General features: G+C 35.2%; 1 protein-coding gene across 1 annotated transcript in view; it reads left to right on the top strand.

Annotated features, from left to right (window-relative positions):
- Positions 1-21,978, top strand: part of LOC147599948 (uncharacterized) — a 74,181-nt gene extending 52,203 nt beyond the window's left edge. The window contains exons 43-67 of the mRNA XM_086753093.1: positions 364-405; positions 1,135-1,173; positions 2,776-2,814; positions 3,527-3,565; positions 3,839-3,877; positions 4,165-4,203; positions 4,471-4,509; positions 5,753-5,782; positions 7,224-7,259; positions 7,803-7,841; positions 8,579-8,617; positions 8,902-8,940; positions 9,324-9,362; positions 9,722-9,760; positions 10,218-10,256; positions 11,119-11,154; positions 11,672-11,701; positions 12,765-12,800; positions 13,242-13,280; positions 16,863-16,901; positions 17,317-17,355; positions 18,560-18,598; positions 19,231-19,269; positions 19,983-20,012; positions 20,407-21,978. Coding sequence (XP_086609219.1) covers positions 364-405; positions 1,135-1,173; positions 2,776-2,814; positions 3,527-3,565; positions 3,839-3,877; positions 4,165-4,203; positions 4,471-4,509; positions 5,753-5,782; positions 7,224-7,259; positions 7,803-7,841; positions 8,579-8,617; positions 8,902-8,940; positions 9,324-9,362; positions 9,722-9,760; positions 10,218-10,256; positions 11,119-11,154; positions 11,672-11,701; positions 12,765-12,800; positions 13,242-13,280; positions 16,863-16,901; positions 17,317-17,355; positions 18,560-18,598; positions 19,231-19,269; positions 19,983-20,012; positions 20,407-20,505 — 1,002 coding nt within the window. The 3' untranslated portion in view covers positions 20,506-21,978. The remainder of the gene's footprint in view (positions 1-363; positions 406-1,134; positions 1,174-2,775; positions 2,815-3,526; positions 3,566-3,838; positions 3,878-4,164; positions 4,204-4,470; positions 4,510-5,752; positions 5,783-7,223; positions 7,260-7,802; positions 7,842-8,578; positions 8,618-8,901; positions 8,941-9,323; positions 9,363-9,721; positions 9,761-10,217; positions 10,257-11,118; positions 11,155-11,671; positions 11,702-12,764; positions 12,801-13,241; positions 13,281-16,862; positions 16,902-17,316; positions 17,356-18,559; positions 18,599-19,230; positions 19,270-19,982; positions 20,013-20,406) is intronic.
- Positions 21,979-22,175: the final 197 nt, after the last annotated feature.

Below are 22,175 nucleotides of genomic sequence, written 5' to 3'. Positions count from 1 at the left end.
ATATTTTAATGAAGGTGGTTTTTTTTTTTCTTTGCAGAGTGAATTTGCGTATACTTTTAACTAAGTAGCATAGGGGAGTTAAAAGTGAGGTGCCTCCAACTATCAAAATTTATTCTCCTTAACAGTGCTGGGTTTGATTTATCTGCAAGATGAAGGTCTCTTCAAAAGTTAAAATAGAATTTGAGTTAAAAATAAGCCTAATTAGTGTTTTACAGGGACATAACTATGAGTTGCTCAATAGCCATTCTGATAAATAAGTAAATATTAACATTTTTAAATCTCCCTAGAGCAGCATCTCTGCAGTAAGAATCCAAACAAAAAAGTCCATTTGCAGTATGAAAATTATTTATGTTTTCTGAACAGGGTGGATATTCCACATATAGTGGTGCTGAATCTTATGGCCAGGTAAATATTTATTTGCCTCATACATCAAAAGTTTAAGCTTCCTGTGTTTGTTCTCATGTGTGCTGGGTTCTATATTTCAATTATTTTTAAGTGATGACCATGGAAATGCCATTTTACCTTTTTGTTTCTCTTCACTTTTATTTACCCTTTTACAACTCCAAATGTTTCCATAATGGAGGGAAGATGATGCTCTATATACACTATCCTGCTTATTGTGCCATTGTGACTATTGAATCCTTTAACTACTTTATTGTGAATCTCATTGTGGGATCATTCTGTAGGGAGCACCTTATGTTTTGCTCAGCATTAACCAGCCAAAGTCATACCAAATTATTTACTAAAAACAAAAGACACAAAATCCAGATTGCTTTTTCATAGAAAATTGTGTTGTGCTGCTATTTCTAGTGCAAGACCCAGAAAGAAAATATAGGTAATAGAATTTTTGAATGTAAAGAATGGTTAATTTTGCAAATCAACTTTATCTAAAATTTTCCCTTATAAAAATGCATGTTTACAAGGAGGTGTTTTTGTAACCTCTTCTGCTTAAGTAACAGGTAGCATTACGTATTTTTGCTTTTCTTGCACATTCCCTGGTTTAGGAAAAATTGGAGGTTCTAAGTGTCTGGTTATTTTTATTCTTCTATTTTATAGTCTCCGCAAGTAAGATCATGTAAGAGTCATTTTCATTTATTTTTTAATGAAAATAAATGGTTTTGCATTATTTTACAGGATTCACCATCCATAGGAGGCAGTGAATCTGATGACAATGTAAGCATTTCGTCTCACATGTATCTATATCAGAATTTACTACCTTCTAAAGTATCTAGGTGCTTACACGTAGCTTTACCTTATCTCATCATCTCATCCTCAAGAGCTCCTTCACAGTACATTCTAATAATCTGTGTTGTTTAGTAATTTTCTGTCAGGACTTCTTTGAAATGATACTTTTTCTGTAGATAAAGGAAAACGTAGATTTAAAATTATGTCATTTGTGCTATGGTATGATAAGGACTTGGCAAACTAAAATTGCAGTTATGACAGTTCTGACTTGTAACAATCTTTTTTTTTAATTGGTTATTAGAAGTAGCATTTACAAAGGAAGCTCTTTCCTTTATTTGGCAATTTCCATTGAAACTCAGTATTAGTATATGCTCATGATATACAAAACAACCAGATACTCCTCACTTCCAACAATTTAATTTGGCTACTTTCTCAGTGGGTTAATTTAATACAATAACACTAATTTAACATTGCAACAGCAGTACTATCAGTATGTCAGATCAGCCATTCTTGTTCTTAATGGTTATATTTTGATTTCTTTCCTTAAGAGTACATTTGGTATATGTTTATTACTCTGGACTCTCATAACAATTCCCACAAACTAAAACTTTCAAACTTAATTGCTCTTAAAATACAGATTAATTTTAAAATTAAACTTTTCCTTGTGTTTTTCAGAAAACACATCATATTTTATCCTGAATCATTATCTCATTTTGTTCTTTTTCTACAACAACCCTTATCAATACTACACAGACTAGTTCCCTCTCCTTCTGTTTCCAATTCACACTACACTTCATTCATGTTTTTCCAGTGCCAGACATTTAAGAATCAAGTTCCTTTATCTATATATTGCATAGGAATGCTCTGTTTTCATGTAGTGCAGCGAGAACTGATTACTTTTCTGTTTGAGAACATGTCTTTTCTGCTGACTAAAGTATATTTTCTATTAATGCTGGTGAAGTTGTTTATAAAACTTTTCAAGTTTAATGTCTCATTTTCTCAGAGTCTTGAGTAATAGACTTACTAGAAATCCAGTTAAAGTACAGTCAATTTTCCAGTGTCCTGGTTAGTAGGAAATTGTTCTCTACAATTTTTTATAAATTCAGCTGTGCATTTCAGCCACAAGTATAGCATGTCATTAGTTTTCACGCAGTTTTTGTATCAAAATCTTCTTGTGGATATTCAGCAAAGCTAAAATATGATACTACAGAGAGCCCTAAGGCCCTCTGAAAGAAACTAAGACGTGCAACATTGGTGTGTACCACTGAGGTCTTACAAGAAGAAACAAGACAGCTTTTAAAGTGCTGATGTTTTCCCCTAGAGCATTCTAAGAGGATATAACATAGATTGAAATGTGATCTCATTTCTTTATTATGCTGTATCAGTATTCTGCTTTCCAAATAAAGAAATGCTATTCCCCTAAATGAGCAGAGAAAGAACTTGAAAGAATGCTGCTTATCCTACAGCCTACATCTTTAACCTTCCCAACAAGACATGCAGACAAGCAGTAGCTTTCTTTGCCTTCCACCCCTGCTTAGAAAAAGCAGAAATTTTTGCAATGCAGTAACTAGATTCTAATATTTTTTTTAGGATTCCACCTCGCCGTCTAGCAGCCGGCAGAGTGAACGGGTAAGCATTCCTTCTTACATGTTGCCAGGGTGTCTGCCCCAGTGCTTGGCAGCTGTTAGCCATCTAAATTACATCTCGTGTGGAAGCTGGTGTGCCAGCTTCCAGTGTGGGACAGAAAGTCCTCAAGCACAGAGGGAATGAGGATATGGCTAAAGTGTTGAAATACCGCTAGAAATCCCAACTGATGATGAGATGTGCTCTTGAATCTCAAACTTGTCTTACAAACACAGTGCCACAATTTACTTGTTCAGGTTCTTGTACTTTTTTACTCATTGCCTGACTGCAGAAAGCTTCAATACCATGATTTGCCCAGCATTTATTCTAAATGAAACCTTTTGCTTTGTTGTGCTGTATGACTTCTTTATGAAGGTGTCCATTTACCTGTCATTTTTACATGGCACTCATTTTATTTACCCTAATGAGAATTAAATGACACAGACTGAGAAATTATTTTGTTGGAGATATAACTCCTTAATCATTGTATCCAAAGGAATATCTTTCACCAAAAGAGCAATTATCAACAGGCATAAAGGGGCATGTGCTGTTTTATACAGAAAGATCTTTTTGTTTTTGTTCCTGAACAATCCATGAGAGAAAAATGAAGGAATGTGGAAAAGCAAGAAGGAATGTTCAGCTTCCATCCTGATCTTTCCATACTACAAAAGAAAGGAAGTTTTTGGTTTTTTCATGTAATTTCAATACATTTTTCCAGGATTTTTATTCCCCAGGAGGCAGCCAGTCAGGTGGACATGTAAGCATCTATTTTATTCATTATTTGCAGTTTCCTTCCAAAATGGTTGTCCTATTTAAAAATTATCTTGATGAGTAAATTATACCCAACTGTTTATCTCCTAGAATTTCTCATTACATCTGATGACATATCTTATGAAACCAAATGGCAAACTGTTTTTTAAAAAGAGTTTAAAAAAAAAATTAAAAATCTATATATGACTATTCAACAACATAGTCTTGTTTTCCAGAAGCCATTTTAAACAAAAAAAAAAATTTGGTCTACTTTTTACAGGGATCATCTTCTCAAGGTGGTGGCTACTCCAGTGCACAGGTAGATGCTAACTCCTTGTATTTTTTACCTGAAATACCTGTATACAAAAGCTTGAGTCCTTACATATTGTATCAGAGCAAATTTTTTAACTGGGAGGAAAATTATTTGGTACACGTTTCCTTCTACATAAAAGTCCAAGTGTAAGCAGAGTGGTCAAGATGCAATTCATGTATTAACTGATGTTCTAACACCAGGAAACAGATTATAGTAATAAATATTCAGTGTTAATTTATATTTGAAAAATATAAATCTATATAAGTGATTTTTTTGTTTGGTTTTTTTTTCAGGACTCATCCTCATCAGGAAACAGCCAGTATGGTGGGCAGGTGGGAAATTTTTCTCCAGTGTTGGTTTTCGGGTTGGCGTTTCTTTTTTTTCAATGTCCATATTTCAATAGATATTACCAGATTATTAATACGTAAGGTTCTAGACTACAGTGGGGTTTTTTATCCTCATTAATCTCTCTATAGATAAAATTGTGTTTTTAACAATATAGATCTTTTCAAACATAGTTTAGAGAGTAAAAGAAAATACATTGTAATCAAATACGCATGTCAAAGAAAATATTTTAAATTAAAATATAACATTTACAGGGTTCAACTTCTTCAGGAGGCAGCCAATCTGGTGGACAGGTATGCTTTTCTCTCTCCACACAGTTCAGTTGTGCTAGTGCAAATATGAATGCTTTCTCATTTCCTTAGGGTATAGCTTCTTTGGGAAGCAGCCAGTATAGTGGACAGGTAAAACTTCTACTTTCACAGTATTTGCTGTGTTGGTACATAGCTCATTAGGGAAACTGGCCTGTATTTGTTGCAAAAAAAAAAAAAATAAACCAACATTCTAAGAAAGAATAGCTTTTAAGCCAAACTGAGTGAGGATTGCTAAGTATGGGTCTGTCTGGTACATCATATCGTGATATGAGCAAACGATGCGAGGGCCTGTGTGACTGCACGGAAACACTTCCTTACATAGATCGTGGGTCTAAGAAGCCCATTTTTGTTGTTATGTTTAAACAGAAGCCATTTTAAAGACTAAGGACTACAGAGAACAAGTGAGAATGTTACTTAGTAACACAGAAACAATTAGTTACTCTTTTTTTTTTTTTTCATCAGGGCTTTTCCTCAGGAGGCAGCCAGTTTGGTGGACAGGTATGCTTTTCTTTCTCCAGACCGTTCAGTTGTGCTAGTGTCAGGCACTCACAGTTGACTTTGCCTATCTTTCCTTCACAAGAACTGTTTTCCTTCACCACTGTCCTTCTTGCCCAAAGCCTCAGCAACATGTTGGTTTCTTTCTCCATATCATTCACACATCCCGCAGGCCAGAGCAGCCAGCAGTAACAGTCTGGATGGCAGTTGTATTTGAGCTTCTGTACCTGCTTTGGTGCTGAACATTTTTCTTCTTACACATTTCATGCAGATTGAATGCGGACAGTGAGACACTGAATGGTGAACCCCTGGCCACCTCTCAGTTAGTTTTATCAGAGTAGAAATCACCTATTTTCTGTAACATCTGTAGCATGAAAGAGTTCTGCATGTATTCCAGGTATTCTGGCCTCTTCAGGAAAAAAAAAAAACCTGCTTTCTGTAGTACTACTTAGAATTTTTTACTCGTCTTTTTGGTGAGTAAGGTTGTAGATAACAAATTTAAAGATAACAAAATTAGAAGTTTTTTGCCCCATCAGAGCAATAAGTGTAGGGATAGTTGCATAGGATGAAAGGAACAAAATATAGACAAATTTCTAGATGCTGAGCACTTGCGCAGGTATGAATGTAATGTTACAGCTTACATACGTGGGATTATAGAAGCAGTAATTTGAGTTGAAATGAGTCCCATTCATGCTCTTGATATCTAAATCTTTTTCTGCGTTCTTTACAGGGTGGATGTGATTGTTCTGGGGGAAGTTCTGTAAGTGTTATTTGTTCATTATACATTTTCTTTTACTAAATAATTTCACTGGAAAATTATCTGTGGTCCTATTTATTTCTAATTTATTTATTTGAATGTACTCTTAATTTTATATTCATTGTTCCTTTGGTGACTTACATATTACTGACATGGTAGGAGTTATTCCTCATTATGCCAAGATGAACAATACAGAATCATAGAATCATTTGGGTTGGAAAAGACCTTTAAGATCATTGAGTCCAACCATAAACCTAACACTGCTAAGTTTACCACTAAACATGTCCCTGAGCACCACATCTACATGTCTTTTAAATACTTCCAGGGATGGTGACTCAACCACTTCCCTGGGCAGCCTGTTTTAATGTTTGATAATCCCTTCGGTGAATAAATTTTTCCTGATATCCAATCTAACCTCCTCTGGCACAACTTGAGGCTGTCTCCTCTTGCCCTATCGCTTATTGCCTGGGAGAAGAGATCAACACCCACCTCACTACAACCTCCTTTAGGTAGTTCTAGAGAGCGACAAGGTCTCCCCTCAGCCTCCTTTTCTCCAGACTAAAAAATTCTAGTTCCCTCAGGTGCTCCTCACAGGACTTGTGCTCCAGACCGTTCACCAGCTTCATTGCTCTTCTTTGGATACACTCCAGCACCTCAATATCTTTCTTGTAGTGAGGAGCCCAAAACTAAACACAGTATTTGAGATGCAGCCTCATCAGTGCTGAGAACAGGGGGACGATCAGCTGGTCCCTAGTCCTGCTGGCCACGCTATTTCTGATACAAGCCAGGAACCTCCAAAGTTGGCAGCAAGGTGTATTCTCTGAGCAGTGGCTTTCATTTACCATATGGTATTTACAGAAATGTGTATCTCTTCTCAAAAAAAAAAAAAAAAAAAAAAGATTAAATAGCAGAATTAATTGACAAAAGATCTATAATGAATGGAAGCTAAAATAATGTCAAGTCTACAAAATTGCCAACCATAAAAAAATTGTCTCAGAAATCAATGTTTACCAAATTAAAAAAAAAAAAGTACTGAGCCACTTCTCAATTTGTGCTTTTAAGTCCATATGAAATTATTTAAAGACTGTGAAATAGGGTAATACATGCTTTCCAAAGCAAATCATGTATGGTCACAATGTAGTATGTAAAGGACATTCCTGCACCTTGGGTAGCATTCTTACTTTCTAGGGAATGAGTTATGGGTAGATACAAAATGATACTTTGTGATTTGCAGTCTTCCACGCTGAAAAAGACTATTTGCTATCTTGGCAAATAAGAAAAATAAGTGAATTGTAAGTGTAATTTAATTTCAGACTGTGGTATTCTTCCTTTAAAATACCATAGAACAGGCATTCTAAGGTTTTGTTTCATTTTTAGTTTATGATCAAAGACAAAGAATAATTTTTCTTTTTTTTTTTTTTTTTTTTTTTTTTCTCCTTTAAAGGGTGGATCCTTAGTCAGAAGTGATTCCTCTGCAAACGTAAGCAATGTTCATCAGCTTTTAAGGGTGCTCTCTGTTGGTTTTGTCATTTGAATGGCTAGAGAGGTTAAAAAGAGTCAGTACCTAATAGAAGTCAAACACTTGTGAAAATAACCTACCTTAGTTACAATCAAAAATACACCCAGGGCATTCATGCAGCACTCAGTTTCTTTTTCCATTTGAAATAGTACTTGTTCCAAGAGAAGTCTTTGAATGAAAAATGTTGCTTGGCACAAACACAGGTACATAACAATATTAATATTTACTCTGGGAGTCAGTTCCATTGGCTTCCTTAGAATTATGCCAAAATATCCTCTAAGGACATGGATTTGTGTGTTTCTATTTCTCTTGGATGATTTACTGCAAGAAAGCTAGGGCAGGCTAGATTTTTACATTTTGATTGGATTTCAAACACAAGCAAAAAAAGTTTAAAATAGAGATTTATATACCGCTGTCCTTCAAGAAGTTTTGCTTTAAAATAGTTCTGCTAGAGAAAAATAACTGGTGGTTTGGTTTTTGTTTTTTTGTTTTTTTTTTTTCCAGAGCTCATCTTCTTCTGGAGGCAGCCAGTACAGTAGCCAAGTAAGCACTTATTCCAAAAGGAGAGCCAGCTTGCCACTTCTAAAAATGATGGTTATCCACAAACTCAATTAAATTCAGTTTTGATATGGGAACTATGTTTAAAAAGAAATTCATCACTGAGTTTGATAGTTCCTAAAAATTATACGCAAAGGCTTTTTTAGCAAATAGGACCCTTGTTTTTGTGAAACTTGCATAAAGAAGGTCACACAAAAAATAGGTGTGGGGAAAGAATGAATCAAAATTTAGCATTTTTTATTCCTAGTGGACCTAATTCCATTAAGGAGAAAAACAAATCCAATCTACCGTCTTTAAAGAGACCTCTTGTTGTATAAGGCTTCAGTAAACTTGCTTGATTTGGTTTTCAGAGTCCTGTTACATAGCCCATCTTTAATTGCTAGCTTTGTCCCAGGATTCAGCTTTCCAAATAAAGTAATACCATTCTCCAGAAATGAGCAGAGAAAAAACTTGAAACAATGCCACTTTAACCTTCCCAGCAAGTCACACAAACAAAGCAGTAGGGTTTGTTTTTTTTTGCCTTCCACCCCTGCTTAGGAGCTCAAGTATTTCCCCAAGGTACCTTGTAAGGCTTGAACTCTAGTTATTAAAGGATACTGGAAGTCCTGCTCACCTGCCTTCACTCTTACCTTGCTCTCCTGCTCCTGTTGTCTTGGAAGAGTCATGTTTTGATTTAAGGAAATCCCACAGCAGGTAATTAACTTATTTGGTATTCTTTACAGGATTCATATTCCTCTGGAGCTAGCCAGTATGGTGGATATGTAAGTTCTTACTTTTAATATTTTATATGACATATTTGTTTTACCATTATGTGACTCTTACCAAGTACAGGATTACCTAGATAGCTATTTCAATTTAATATTTCAAGAAACTTTATAGTGATCTATTCTCTGTAGTAATATTGTGAGTTCACAGAAGACAAAAATACAGAGTTTATTCTGGGAAGATTACAAACAAATGGTCAAATAACAAAATACAGATCTTTGCCACTCATCCTCACAAATTAGATATTCAGAAATAATTGTTTTTCAATATTTTTTTTCAGGGACCATCTTCTTATGGAGGCAGCCATTATGGTGGACAAGTAAGCATTAATAGTCCCCACTTCTGTAGTTTTGACCTGTGCAAACGTGTAGTTCATTCATTGTCTATGTGGCTGTAGCTTTATTTATCTTAGTCTAAAATCTTCTTAGTTAATCTTTCTCTGTAGTGTTATGGTGCTACTGTGATTAAACAAAACAAGTTGAAATTAAGACCATTATTTAAGACTAAGAAAAAATAGAATGTGAAATGCATGGTTGACTCAATTGGCTCCTGAAATTTGCAGGACTAGAGGTCATGTCTTTCTGAAATAAATTAGTACTTCATGAAGCTGACCAAAATTTTTTAAAAGCCTCATAAAGTGATTCTATGATTTTATGAAATGGGTGTAAAGAGGTCTCAGTTTCCTTTTCTGTTGATATTCAGGGTTCACCTTCCTCAGGAGGCAGCCAGCATGGTGGACAGGTAAGAATTCTTCCCTTGTAGTGTTTACTGCTTTATCTATGAGACTTGGTAGTTCTCTGTGTAAAAGAACATTTTAAGGAGATTGACCTTTTTTTTTTTTTTTAATAGATTTTATTTAATTTGTTGCCAAGTGGATAGTAGTTCTAAATGTATGTGATACAAAGCCTCAGGAGATATTTTAGAACATATAATTCCTGATGCATCATGGTAATTCCAGATGAGTCTCACCCCTTTTTGCACAGTTTGGTTCAATCCACTCAGTTTTGCACTGAAAAAAGGCACCTCTCCTTCATATGGAGCATGGTTTAAAGGAATACTATGACATGAATATAGAGATAATTTAATTCTTTTTTGTTCAGGGTTCACCTTCTTCAGGAGGCAGCCAGTATGGAGGACAGGTGAGAATCTCTTCCTGTGTAGTCCTTATCCTAACACCCAGCTTCTACATCAAAACTCGATACTTTTCTAATGGCTGAAAAAATAATATTTCGAGTAAACTCTGTTAATCTGGTAATAGATGATCAGGTGTCTAAAGATATATGATCTGAAGCAATACAAAAACTATGAAGGGCCAATACTTCAGTTGTATCACAGTAAATGCAGTTCTGGCCTTGCTCTACCCTCTGACCTGCCCTCCTCGTTCTGGACCCATTTCCCTTCTGCTGCTGGTGTGGTTTTTTAGCTCTAACAGTAAGGAGTGGCTGGAAGCAGATTGCATAGAATACATAAAAGAATGGGTTGAGTGTTTATCTTTCCGTAATCTTTCATTGTACAACAGAGAAAGAAAATAGTCTTTCTTTCACAAACCCTTAAAGAAGCTTTTTGATAGAGAAATAATTGGAACCTTTGCTTCAGGGCCCATCTTTCTCAGGGGGAAGCCATTATGGAGGACAGGTGAGAATTGTTTTTCTGTTTATGGGTTGTTTTTTCTTTTGTTCACCTTTCTCTCTTTTCCTGTTTTGTGAAAAACAGAGTATTTTAGAAAGGAGTGGCTTACAGCAAACCAATGTTTAGGCAGAATAGATGAATATATGACCTTTCTGCTGTGTCAGCCCACTCAGGAAAGTAAAACGTAAAGAGGCTGCCCTGAGCACACAGTCCAGTGCAGCAGCACTACCCACACCTGCCTGAAGCCGAGTTTGATTTAAACTTTATTGTTCTGTTTAAACAGTAGCCATTGTAAAGGCCAATACATTTCAGTGTGGTTATAAAGGAAGTGTTCACATTCCTATGACACTTAAATCCATGGAAGACAAATAAAAGTGTGACTTTCTGTGACAGATCATAAGTTAAAGAACGTTCAGCAAATGTGAATGCTTTCTCATTTCCTTAGGGTATAGCTTCTTTGGGAAGCAGCCAGTATAGTGGACAGGTAAAACTTCTACTTTCACAGTATTTGCTGTGTTGGTACATAGCTCATTAGGAAAACTGGCCTGTATTTGTTGCAAAAAAAAAAAAAAAAAAAAACCAAAAAAAAACATTCTAAAAAAGAATAGCTTTTAAGCCAAACTGAGTGAGGATTGCTAAGTATGGGTCTGTCTGGTACATCAGATCATGATATGAGCAAACGATGCGAGGGCCTGTGTGACTGCACGGAAACACTTCCTTACGTAGATCGTGGTTCTAAGAAGCCCATTTTCATTGTTATGTTTAAACAGAAGCCATTTTAAAGACTAAGGACTACAGAGAACAAGTGAGAATGTTACTTAGTAACACAGAAACAATTAGTTACTCTTTTTTTTTTTTTTTTCGTCAGGGCTTTTCCTCAGGAGGCAGCCAGTTTGGTGGACAGGTATGCTTTTCTTTCTCCGCACCGTTCAGTTGTGCTAGTGTCAGGCACTCATAGTTGACTTTGCCTATTTTTCCTTCACAAGAAGTAGAAATCACCTAGTTTCTGTAGCATTTGTAGCATGAAACAGCACTGCATGTATTCCAGGTGCTCTGGCCTCTTCAGGTTAAAAAAAAAAAAAAACAACCCCAAAAAAAAACCAAAAAAAAACCCCCAAGATTCTATGGTACTACTCAGAATTTTTTACTTGTCTTTTTGGTGAGTGAGGTTTTTACTGTAAGTTTTGAATGAGAAACTAGAAGATTATATTAAAAAAAAAAATGATCAGTAAGTGCACAGCAAGCCTGAAAGAACAGTAGAGAGAGAAATAAACTACTTTTTAGATGGAACTTGGTGAGTCTATGAGCACGATTTTATAGCCTGTTTTCTTGCAGTGGCACAATGTGAGTTTTATTTACTAATTTAGAGGCCTCTTCCAGCCATAGACTCAGGAAAATAAGTTTGGTTGTGTTTTATACAGGGTGGGTGTGTGTGCCCCGGTGGAAGTCCAGTAAGTATTCTTTGTCTTTATATATTTTGTGTAGTATGAACACATACTGGAAAATTCCCAAGGAACTACTTTCCTGAAATAATTCTGTCTGTGAATTTATAGGTATAATGAAAGGGTTTTTTTCACATTGTGCTAAAATTAGAAATTTTGAACTTGCTAAGGACAAAAATATTAAGTGACTTGCAACTGTAGTATTGTATTCAAAAGAAGCTACCCAGATGCATTTCTATTTTCAAACAAATACATGGGAAATAAATTGCTCTTTCCCCACACTGGATTAGACAAGTAATGTTTCCCAATATCTGTACTAAAGGAATACTAGTGCTGTTTCTGTAAAAGATACAGATATGTAAATCTGCTTCAAAGAATTTAATTTCTGGTTTGTAAGAGAGGCCTTGGACTTCTCTAAGAATCTGTTTCCCAAATATCTGCTGAGTTTTGGATTCGTGTGTAATAGTGCTGTTCTTACGATGATTATTAACAGTATGATTGAACTAGTGAAACTTAGATCTAAAATCCTGGCCCAAAATGCTTCCAACTGGGAGTAGAGCAACACATTTAAAAAGTTAAAGCTATTTTTCTGTCTAATTAATATATTCCCTATACTTTTGTATATACTTTTAAAAAACAAAACAAAACAAAACACCACTGTTTTGCTGAAATTCAGCTAATTTACTTTTGAGGGAGGGTTCAGTTATCTGCTGTCTCAGTATAGTCAAAATTGCTTAGATGACTACTTCTCTTTCTCCCCTTATGAAATGAAGCAAAACCCACATGCCGTCAGTATACCACTCATGATATATATGCCACTTCTGAGAATCAGAAGTGGCAAAACCTACATGTAAATTATCTGTTTACTTCTCCTTGCAAGCAAATAATCTGAGGGAATAAGGACGAATCAAAACTAAATCCTTTACTTGTTTAATCAACCAAACAGAAACATATACTAGTAATGAGTGTAAGTGACTTGGTCATTGCAATAGGTCAGTATGTTCTCTTGATTTCCCTCTACATGGCATTGAATTTAATACAGAGTAAACATTGCTATTTCTGTTGAATATAGGGCTCTTTTGGAGGAAACAGCTACTATGGTGGACAGGTAGGCAATTTTTCTACAGATTAGTTCCTCAGGAATAAACATGGCTCAGCTGCCATATTTGCCCAGAAGCCATTAAATATTGAGTTCAGTTTAGTCACAGAGATAGGGACAATAATTCCAGAGTGTGTGTGTGGCTTTTGTTGAATCATTCTTGACATTTTAGTTATATCTTTCTATATATGAGAGCCAAGATTTTACTTTGTAGTTACAGAAGCTTTCTTACCTCAAAAAAATACTGAAAAATAATTCACAGGGTTCATCTCATTGCATAAACCACTCATATGATCTGTGGATAAGTAGCTGTTTGCCACTGCATTAATAATTGTGTAAAGTTCTTCCAGTTAGTCAGTGTCATGAGTATTGTTTAGATTATTTTCAGGTTTTTTTTCATACCAGGTATTTAAAAGAATTATCTACAAAAACTTCACATTCTTTTTACAGGGTCCATCGTATTCTGGAAACCGTCAGTATGGTGGACAGGCAAGCAACTTTTCTTTGTTTTCAAGATCTTCTTACCACTTGCTATTTATTAAATGAAAAACACGATGCAGTGCATATACTGCCAGTCAGTTTTTCAGTGTCATTTTACTCTTAGTAAATATCTGAAGACAGGGGGCATTTCTCAACAACTGAAATGGAGCAGCATGAACAAATGTCAATTTAAAGAAACTGCATAGATCATAATTTTAGTTATTTTTCCTCAGAATGCCTCTTATCTCAAGTGATAATTTTATTTAATTATCTTTGTATTTCATTTTCACATTGCTATCATACCAGTTGAAAAATCTATTTTCTGTGTTATTTTTCAATTCTATTGAAATTATCAGAGGGTTTGCATTGTTTAGATTAAATACTTGGAAATTTGGTACAAAATATACCAATAGATATTGCTTTGAAAATATAAATTCTGGTGTGTCACCCACAATAATACTACTTTCCTCATCTTCAGCTGCAATTTGAGTCTCTTACTGTAACCAGCTCCCTACGTACCTTTTGTAGACTTAATAGTCTGTCACTGATCAGCAAGAAAGGCTGTCAGAATGATTCTGTGGCAGCTTTTTAGAAACATACAGCAAACAGAAGAAGAAAAGTGTCAGAAAAAAGACTGAAACTAAAATAAGTGACTTGAGATGGAAATGAATCAGACCTTTTGTGCTTGAAGCATGTTGTAGCATGAAACATCAGCAAGCTTTGAGTTTAGAATTGGGCCAGTGCTTCTCTAGAAATGTAATATTTTTGATCACATGAAGGCATACTGACAAGTGTATACTACAGATACTTCATAAAACATGGTTCAGATAAACAAAACAGAATAAATATTCTCATTCAAACCATCTGTAGTATGTCAAGTCAAGCTTGTTGGGTCTTAAGTTTATTGTACAAATACAGGTCCATGCCATCAGTACATTTTTGGAGCTGTAAAACAGGTTTAATACAATTCAGTTTAAAAAAACAAACTGACAGGAAAATATTTTGAGTTGGAGCCAGCAGCTTGTTGTAGCTGCTACTAATTAGGCTTTGTTGCCTGGGCCACCACCTTATTTGACTTTGCAAATTTTCATTTGAACGCCAACAGTTACAAAGCATGTGGACTGCCATAGTAATCCCATATGCTGGATGATAGCTGGCAATTATCTGTGCAGGATTCAGACAATAATGAGATTACAGAATGTTTAAAAACTGTACATTTAGTTTAATAGTCGTCCCTGAAATTTTAAAGAGCAACAGTAGCAGGTTTGCTGCTTTTAATACTTCCAGTCCTTCTTTGGCTTTTAACTTAAAAACTGGGTTTATCATACACAATTCAGAGAATTCTTAGTACTATGGATAGATGTATATTAACTTAATTGAACATTATTGCAACATTAAGCTTTATTTGTTTGAATAGTGCCACTTTATTTTTATAAATCTCACTTTTTGTATCGTAGAGGTAATTTTGGACAAGCTACCAATCAAATTAAGTAGACTAAATCTAGGAAATTACCGGTCTTTACAGTAATTTTTTTGAAAACTATTCTAATCAACTAGTTTTGCAAATTCACTACACACTTTTCACAATGCATGCTTTCCAGGATATGCTAAGAAAATGCTACTTGGATGGAGCATATTCTGAAAACAGTAAACTAAGAATAAAATATCATTTGTCTCAAGAAGCTTCTACACTTATTGAAATTGAGCTTGAGGGCATCCTCTCCTAAACTCAACAGGTCTCTAATAGTTTCATTTAAATCCAATATTATTTTTATTACTTCTTTTGTTAACTGAATGCACTTTAGTCCTGTTAAGAGCCTGAATTTTTTAAAATTCTTGTCTATCTAAAAGGCTCTTAACACTTTGAGGATTAAATTTTGGTTTTGTTTTGTTTTGTTTTTTTTCTCAGAGAACACTGGTTTATAAAACTAAAAAGATCTTTCACATTTTAAGAAGGAAGATCAAGAGAACTCCATGGTGTGGTAGCAGTTTCACTTTCTCTAAGTACAAATATCAGTGCCAGTCTCTCATTCAGAATATACAGAACAGCATTAAGTTCCCTGGTGAAGTATGTTGATGACAAAGAAAAAAATTTTTTTGAGAAAAAAGTGAACTCGGAAGTTCATCACATCCATGGCTAGAGAAGATCAACTATACAATTACCTTTATATTAGATATTTCCATGTTAGCTACAGAAGAGCTGATTTCTATTTCAGACACAATACAGTGGCATACAGACTTGTTTGCTTGACTCTTAGATAAAAATCCAGCATCAATAGCCAAAATCTTAGCTGTAGTTATGAATATTTTGGCCTGAGCTGATTTTCAGTTTAGCACAATAAATTCACACCTACCTGCACAAATTAAGCATTGCATTTTGTCAGACACGGTGATGCAATTGACAAACATCAGTATTGACACAGGAAATGTTATTAGTAACATTTTAATGTTATATTAATACAATCTTGTTGGTAGCAAAAAGAATTTTAAGAGGCATTTTCAATCTCTCTAAGATTTGTGATATTTCACAAATAACAAGATATTTGCTTATATTTTGAGTAAATGAGAGTATTATTTGAGTAATTATTCTAATTAAAGCAAATCTCTGAGTATTCAACTTTTTCCACTTAAGGAACAGCTTCAAAACCAAGATAATAAACATAATCACAAAATATCCATAAACCCAGCGCATTTATATTCTGTTTTCCTTTGCATTCTCCTCTTTTATTCAGTGTTTCAGGAAATGTATATAAACAAAAGCTACAAGTACCCTGAAAATTACAGATTGTAAAGCAAGGCCAGGTTGAATAGAGCTCTGCGCAAACTGATGTAGTTGAAAGTGTCCCTGCTGCTTGCAGGGAGGTTGAACTAGATGACCTTTGAAGGTCCCTTTCAACCCAAACTATTCTATGATAAATCTTACTAGCTCAAATAGTTAACAGATGTAATGGATGGTTATCTAATAAGGAGGTGGAACATATTTTTCATTAGTATTACTCTGTTAGCAATGTTTCACTCAACTATAGTAAAAAATAATTTAATTTATTTTTACTCCATTGGCAAGCATTTGAGTTCAGTATCACTTTGTTAAGAAGATCATTTCTCTTGTAGCACGGAGAGGATTTTTAAAAGCTGCAAACAAATTTTTCACAAATTACCTATCTAGAATAATAAAGATGCTCTTACAGTAATACACATGATGCTCTCTGAACATGTTTGACCTAGCAGAATATCACAAATAAAGTAGATTGTTTTTTTCTCTCTTGAACAGAGCCATACTTAAAGATACTTTATATCCATATATTTATGTCAGAGAACAGTCTTAGCAGATGTTTTGTGAGTGTTTGCAAAATTTACTACTTTCAACTGGTAAGGAACTTAAAGGAATTAAGTCAAAAGTCTTTCACTGCATCCTTTTAGCTTAATATACTTTCCAGATTCCTACTGAGATCTCCTGTCAAGAGGTCCTTTTGTGATGTGTCACTCTACACAGCCAAAAAAAAACCCAAAAATAAAAAAAAAAAGAGAAACTGCTGTTATTCTGCCAATGCTTAAGCCGCTTAAGTTTTCTGTGATTTTTTTTTTTAACAGGGATCTTTTCCCTCAGGAAGCAGCCAGTATGCTGGGCAGGTGAGTATATTCTCTTCCCATCCCATCATTCCTAACTTTCCCCGTACTGCCTGGATGAGGTCAGTTACTTGATGCTGAAAGAGACATTCATTTGGCCATTTTACTGAGCTTAAATAGTTGAGGTAATATTAATTAAAGTCGTTTCAGCAAGCTGAATAAAAGAATTGGTTACAATGAATTACTGCTCTGTGTAAAACATTCCTTTGAACATACTATAACAGCTATACTGTGTTTCATAACACTGCTTTTGATTCGGAATAACAAATTGCCACTGTTTTGGTGTGCAGGTACCCCAGTTACTTTTTGTTCAAACAACATCCAAATAAGTTTGTCCTCAGTACTGCACAAATTGTCTCAAGACAGTGATAGAAGATTTTTTCATTGAATTAATAAATGTTTGATTGACATCTTACAGGGCCCATATTCTTCTGGAGGCAGACAACACGGTAAACCAGTAAGTAAAAAAAATTTCAAGTTTACTTTTCTTTTTTCTTATAAGCCTGTTAAAAATTATATCCAGTTAGTTATGGGCTAGACATTTTTCTGAAAATTACTTAAATATGCAAAGTGTGTCACATGATTTACTTACCTGCTATAATCTCAATAAATGCAAATACAGTATTTATTTTCACACAGTTCCATAGTTTTGAGCCACTATTTTGCTCTCTAACTGAACTTCTAGTCAATCTCTGGATTAGTTCTAGTAATCATAGAATTAGACTACAGGATCTTTATTTTTTTTGGTAAGACACTTCTGAATAGTTACTTCTAAACAGTTACTTCTGTTTAAATTAATAGTAATAATATACTTTGTGCTCAGGGCTCACTTTTTTCATTGGTTTTATATGCGTTTATCTTAAGTATTTCTGGCTTGCCTTGAAGAAAATATTTTCTTTTTCTTTTTGAAGGAAATAATAATTGACATTTGACTGTGCATATTTTCATCTTCTGTTTCAGACCACTTGCTCTTGTTGTCATTAATTGCAGGAGATATAAATGAACACACCCAACATTTTAGCTTGTCTCTTATAGAAAATAAGGTGTATCCACCTGTTATTAAAAAGTGGGCACAAATGTTACATTTTCTTATACATGAATCATAAAGCTGAGGCATTTTGCTTAGTATATTTGATGGCATTTCTTAAAGAGTCAAGGCTTGTATGATTTCCTGTTGGCAATGATATCCAAATAAGCACAGCAACTTTGCCAGAAAACGGAGTAAGACTCTTGCAGAACTTCGAATTTTTCAGTATCTCAGTTACCTTCCTTATAGGAGCTTTCTTCAAGTAGTGGTGTAAAGGACTCTTAACGCTTACCTCCACTCCCCCAAAACCTAACTGTAGATTGATTCCAGGTGAATTAATGTTTAACTGGACCTTATTATTTTTTTCCTTTCTATGTATTAAACACATCAGAACTACCAAACAGCTCCTTCTTCTTGACAACTTTGAATTAAATTCTCTGACTAGTGCACCATTCAAAAGAATACTTGTAATAGAAATATATTAAATATTTGTATTTCAAATAAGCTTTTCCTTGGGATTTTTGGATGACTGGACACAAAACAGTGTTTGTTCTCCTGTGGTCCTTTATTCTAGACAGCAAGAATATACTAAATACAAATAGGCTTAGAGTTGAAAATGATTATCTTTTTTCAGGGTTCATCTTCCTCAGGAGGCAGTCATCAAGGAAAGCCAGTAAGGATATTCTTCTTTCAGTATTCCACAACCAAGCTAGAAATATGTATATTGGTATTTAAAATAGGTAACAATAATGAGGGCGAAATTTAATATTATGTTACAATGGTAAATATCTGAGAAAACTGACCAGTAAAAATTGGAATATTTTTGTCCCAGCTCATTGCAGGGAGGTTGGACTAGATGACTTCTAAAGGTCCCTTTCAACCCAAACTATTCTATGATTCTACCATTTTGTTCAAACTTGAACTTCAGGATGCGGCAGTATTCATTGGAAAGTGTTGCTGTATTCTGTTACTTACTCACAGGGAACATGCTTGGATCATTCTATTAAGAATGATGTATTTAAATACCAGAATAACTCTTTCAGTTGCAAACTTTGTAGTTCAGTCAATAAGATTGCTTTGAAAATCCTCTGAAACTTTATTCATGGAATAGAGAGGACAGTTGTGTTTACTTGAGACCATTCAATTAAAGTAGGGGAAAAAAAGTAGAAGGAAAAAGATAAATCAAAGTCAGTATCAAAACTACTAATACCTAGGGCATTTTCAAGACTGCTGTGTGCTCTTTGTACACAATTTACTAGGTGTCTCATACAACAAAAAAATAAATGGTTTATAATTATTTTACAGGGTTTCTCTAGCTCAGGAAGCACTTATTCTGGGAAACCGGTAAGAATAATTTCATCATAGCATTTTAATCTTCTTTTCTTAGTAAACAAAGAACCTGGGTGGTTGATAGAGCAAGTTTGGGATGATTTTGGGAAGAGAACATTCTGTATTAGTTCCATTTGTATTACAGCATATTTAAAGAAACTCCTGTGGAAAATACAGCCTCAGCCTGGGAAAGCTATTTCAGTATCAGTTACATTTAAATCTGAATCTGTCTTTCTTCACATTCCAGTTAGAGGTCTTGTTCTATTTTGCTCTCCTCTATTTCAAAATTTCTTTTATTTGTAGATTTTTATAGGCTCTGCTCAGTTAATCCTTCACTTTTTTTTTTTTTAATAAGCTAGATTGTTAAGTTTTTCACTGTCAAGTTACCTGGTTTTGCACTTGCCTTCCCCTCCACCCCCAGTACTCATCAATTTTTAGTGTCTGCTTTCAACTATGGGGATGAAAAACTCTGTATAGAATATGATATTGGAATGTAAGAAAAATAGATTTTTGCCCTTTCATCAATTTCAGATGAAATTTTCAGATGTAAGATGAGATAGTGTGTAACTAAAACTAATTACTTTATCTATGCAAAGCTACCTTCCTCTTCAACAAGTTAAAACCATGGTGTGGGTTAAGCTATTAAAATTTTGTTGATCACAGGCAAAACTGTGTTCCAAACCACTGGGTGGGAACACTTCTAGATTTATTTGTTTGTTTGTTTTCAGAATTCACCTTCCTCAGGCGGCAGTCAAGTGGTAAGTCAAGTGGTTGTTTGTACTGGTTTCTTCCTATACATATTGTAGAAGACTGAAAGTACTGTTTATACGGTGAGATATCTGTCAGATTTCCTGTATCTGAATAAAGGTTTGAGAATACATGTGCAACATAATAAATAGGAATAGTGTCAACAAAAATTAGGAAAACTGGGACCACATAAGTGCTTTATACTTTTGATACTGCCTTTCTCTTGAAAACTGAACATCATGTACTTTAGATGTGGCGCATGATCTTTTAACATCAGAAATGTCTACGTAATGGAATGGGCTAATAGGAAAAGATTTCTCTGAAACTTTCTATGTTTTTATAATAGTAATAAATAGAACCATTTTGAATTGGGTTTATCAAGTTGGTCTCTTTTTTTTTTCACAGAGCTCTGCTGGGAAACACTCCTCTCCTGGATTCCTGCTGTTATTCAGTGTTTTAAGTGCCTTTGCTCTCTCTGCTGCTACATCAAAATGGTCTATATGAACTTCTGAAGAGCTGCTTGGCATCCTAGACATGGATTATATTCAGTAATGTTAGATTAATTACTTGATGTAAGAAAAAAAAAATCCTTAAGTCAAATTGGCAGATGCTACTTGGTTGTTATCTTGTATGTCTAGCTAGTACGTCACGCCTCTCATTAGTTTCCCTTTGGTTTTAGTCATTAGTAGATATCATTAGTTTTGTCAGTGTTTTAGGCATCATTTTAAGACAGCATATTGTACCATACCTATATGATTTACTTCTATTTTTATTTCCAATGGGGAATGTGATCAATACCTACCTGAAATCTGATCGGTGTACCAAACAAATGCTTAGAAAATATTTGGTTATTAACCAAAGCAGAAGAGGTCAAACAAATTGTTTTGTATGCAAACTGAGCACCATGCCTGGTCATCATCACATAAACTAAGGCTAACATAAACATCTGATACGCAGTCCTTCATGGGACACAAGAAAAGATCCTAAAATAATATCAGAGTATTGGTTTTAGTCTATTGTAATCAAATGCAAGTTCAATATGGAGGTTGCAAAGCAAAAAAAAAAAAAATTACTCCATGGGACTGAAATTTTCTGGGGTTCATTAAAGTTTATTCATTAGAGAAGCCAAACAGCTCAGAGCAAAGAAATGCCGAGCTCTGTTCAAACTGATTGCAAATACCTAGAGTTCTCTGGAGACACATATGGGGCAGTGCACCCCAGATTAGGCTGATAGTCTGAAAGCTGATGAAAACCAATACATTTTCCCTTAGGAAGGAATGCAAATGTAATTAAATTCATAAAACTTACAGTGTCTTGGCTCCTTTTCTCAAGTATTTAGTCTAACCTGTGATACTCAATATATCTGCAAGTTTTATTTCAAGAATGATGCTGACAGCTGCAAGTACAGTAAATGTGGTCGTAGAAAGACCATGGCCCGCTTTTGAGTTCAGGAGCTGTTCCATATCTTGTGGCAAGCTTTTTTGGAGCTCACAGAGCCACCTTCTGTTGGTGCAGTGACCATTGCTCTGGCACCTTGTTAGTAGTGCTGCGTCCATTGTACTGCCCTCTCTACAGCTCCTGCGTCAGCCAGAGCCGTGGGCTAAGCTTGTTTGGCGTCAACAAAGTGCATTCTCCTAAAGCATCGTTCTAATTCATGCCTTGTTGAACATCTGCCTACTATTACAATTACATTTAGTAGTAGTATGCTTGTCTCCCATGGTTTGCAGTCGTAAGTGATGAAATGTATTTCCATTCACGTTCCGCTACCAGCCTCAGTGGGGCCGGGCTCTCACCCGTTTGATGTGCTGCACAGGGCACGCTCCCCTTTCCCTGATGGCTGCCAGTCAACCCAAGTCTCTGAAGCTGTCATTGAAGCATAAGGGAGTTTTGCCTAAATATGATCTTCAAAATTTGGTGGACAATTTCCTAGGATTACCCAATAAAGTTCCATTTGAGAGGCCCACATCTTAATTCGAACCAGCCTTGCACTTCTTTAATAAATTTATCGTGGATTTCATAGAAAACTCGTGTCATTCACTGCAGAACTCCCCCGTTAAAAGATGTTTCCCTCAGACGCTCCGCATCCGTCGGGCCCCTGACGGCCGAGCACTCCCTGGCTGGAAGGGGCTGCGTTGCGTGGCGCCGGCCCGGCGCGCAGCTTCCCCCCGCCCCGA

This window comes from Chlamydotis macqueenii, chromosome 8 (genome assembly GCF_036417535.1).
Source record: "Chlamydotis macqueenii isolate bChlMac1 chromosome 8, bChlMac1.mat, whole genome shotgun sequence".
NCBI classification, from domain to species: Eukaryota; Metazoa; Chordata; class Aves; order Otidiformes; family Otididae; genus Chlamydotis; species Chlamydotis macqueenii.
The sequence above is the reverse complement of the archived record's forward strand: the minus strand, read 5'-3'. Positions and strand labels throughout refer to the sequence as shown.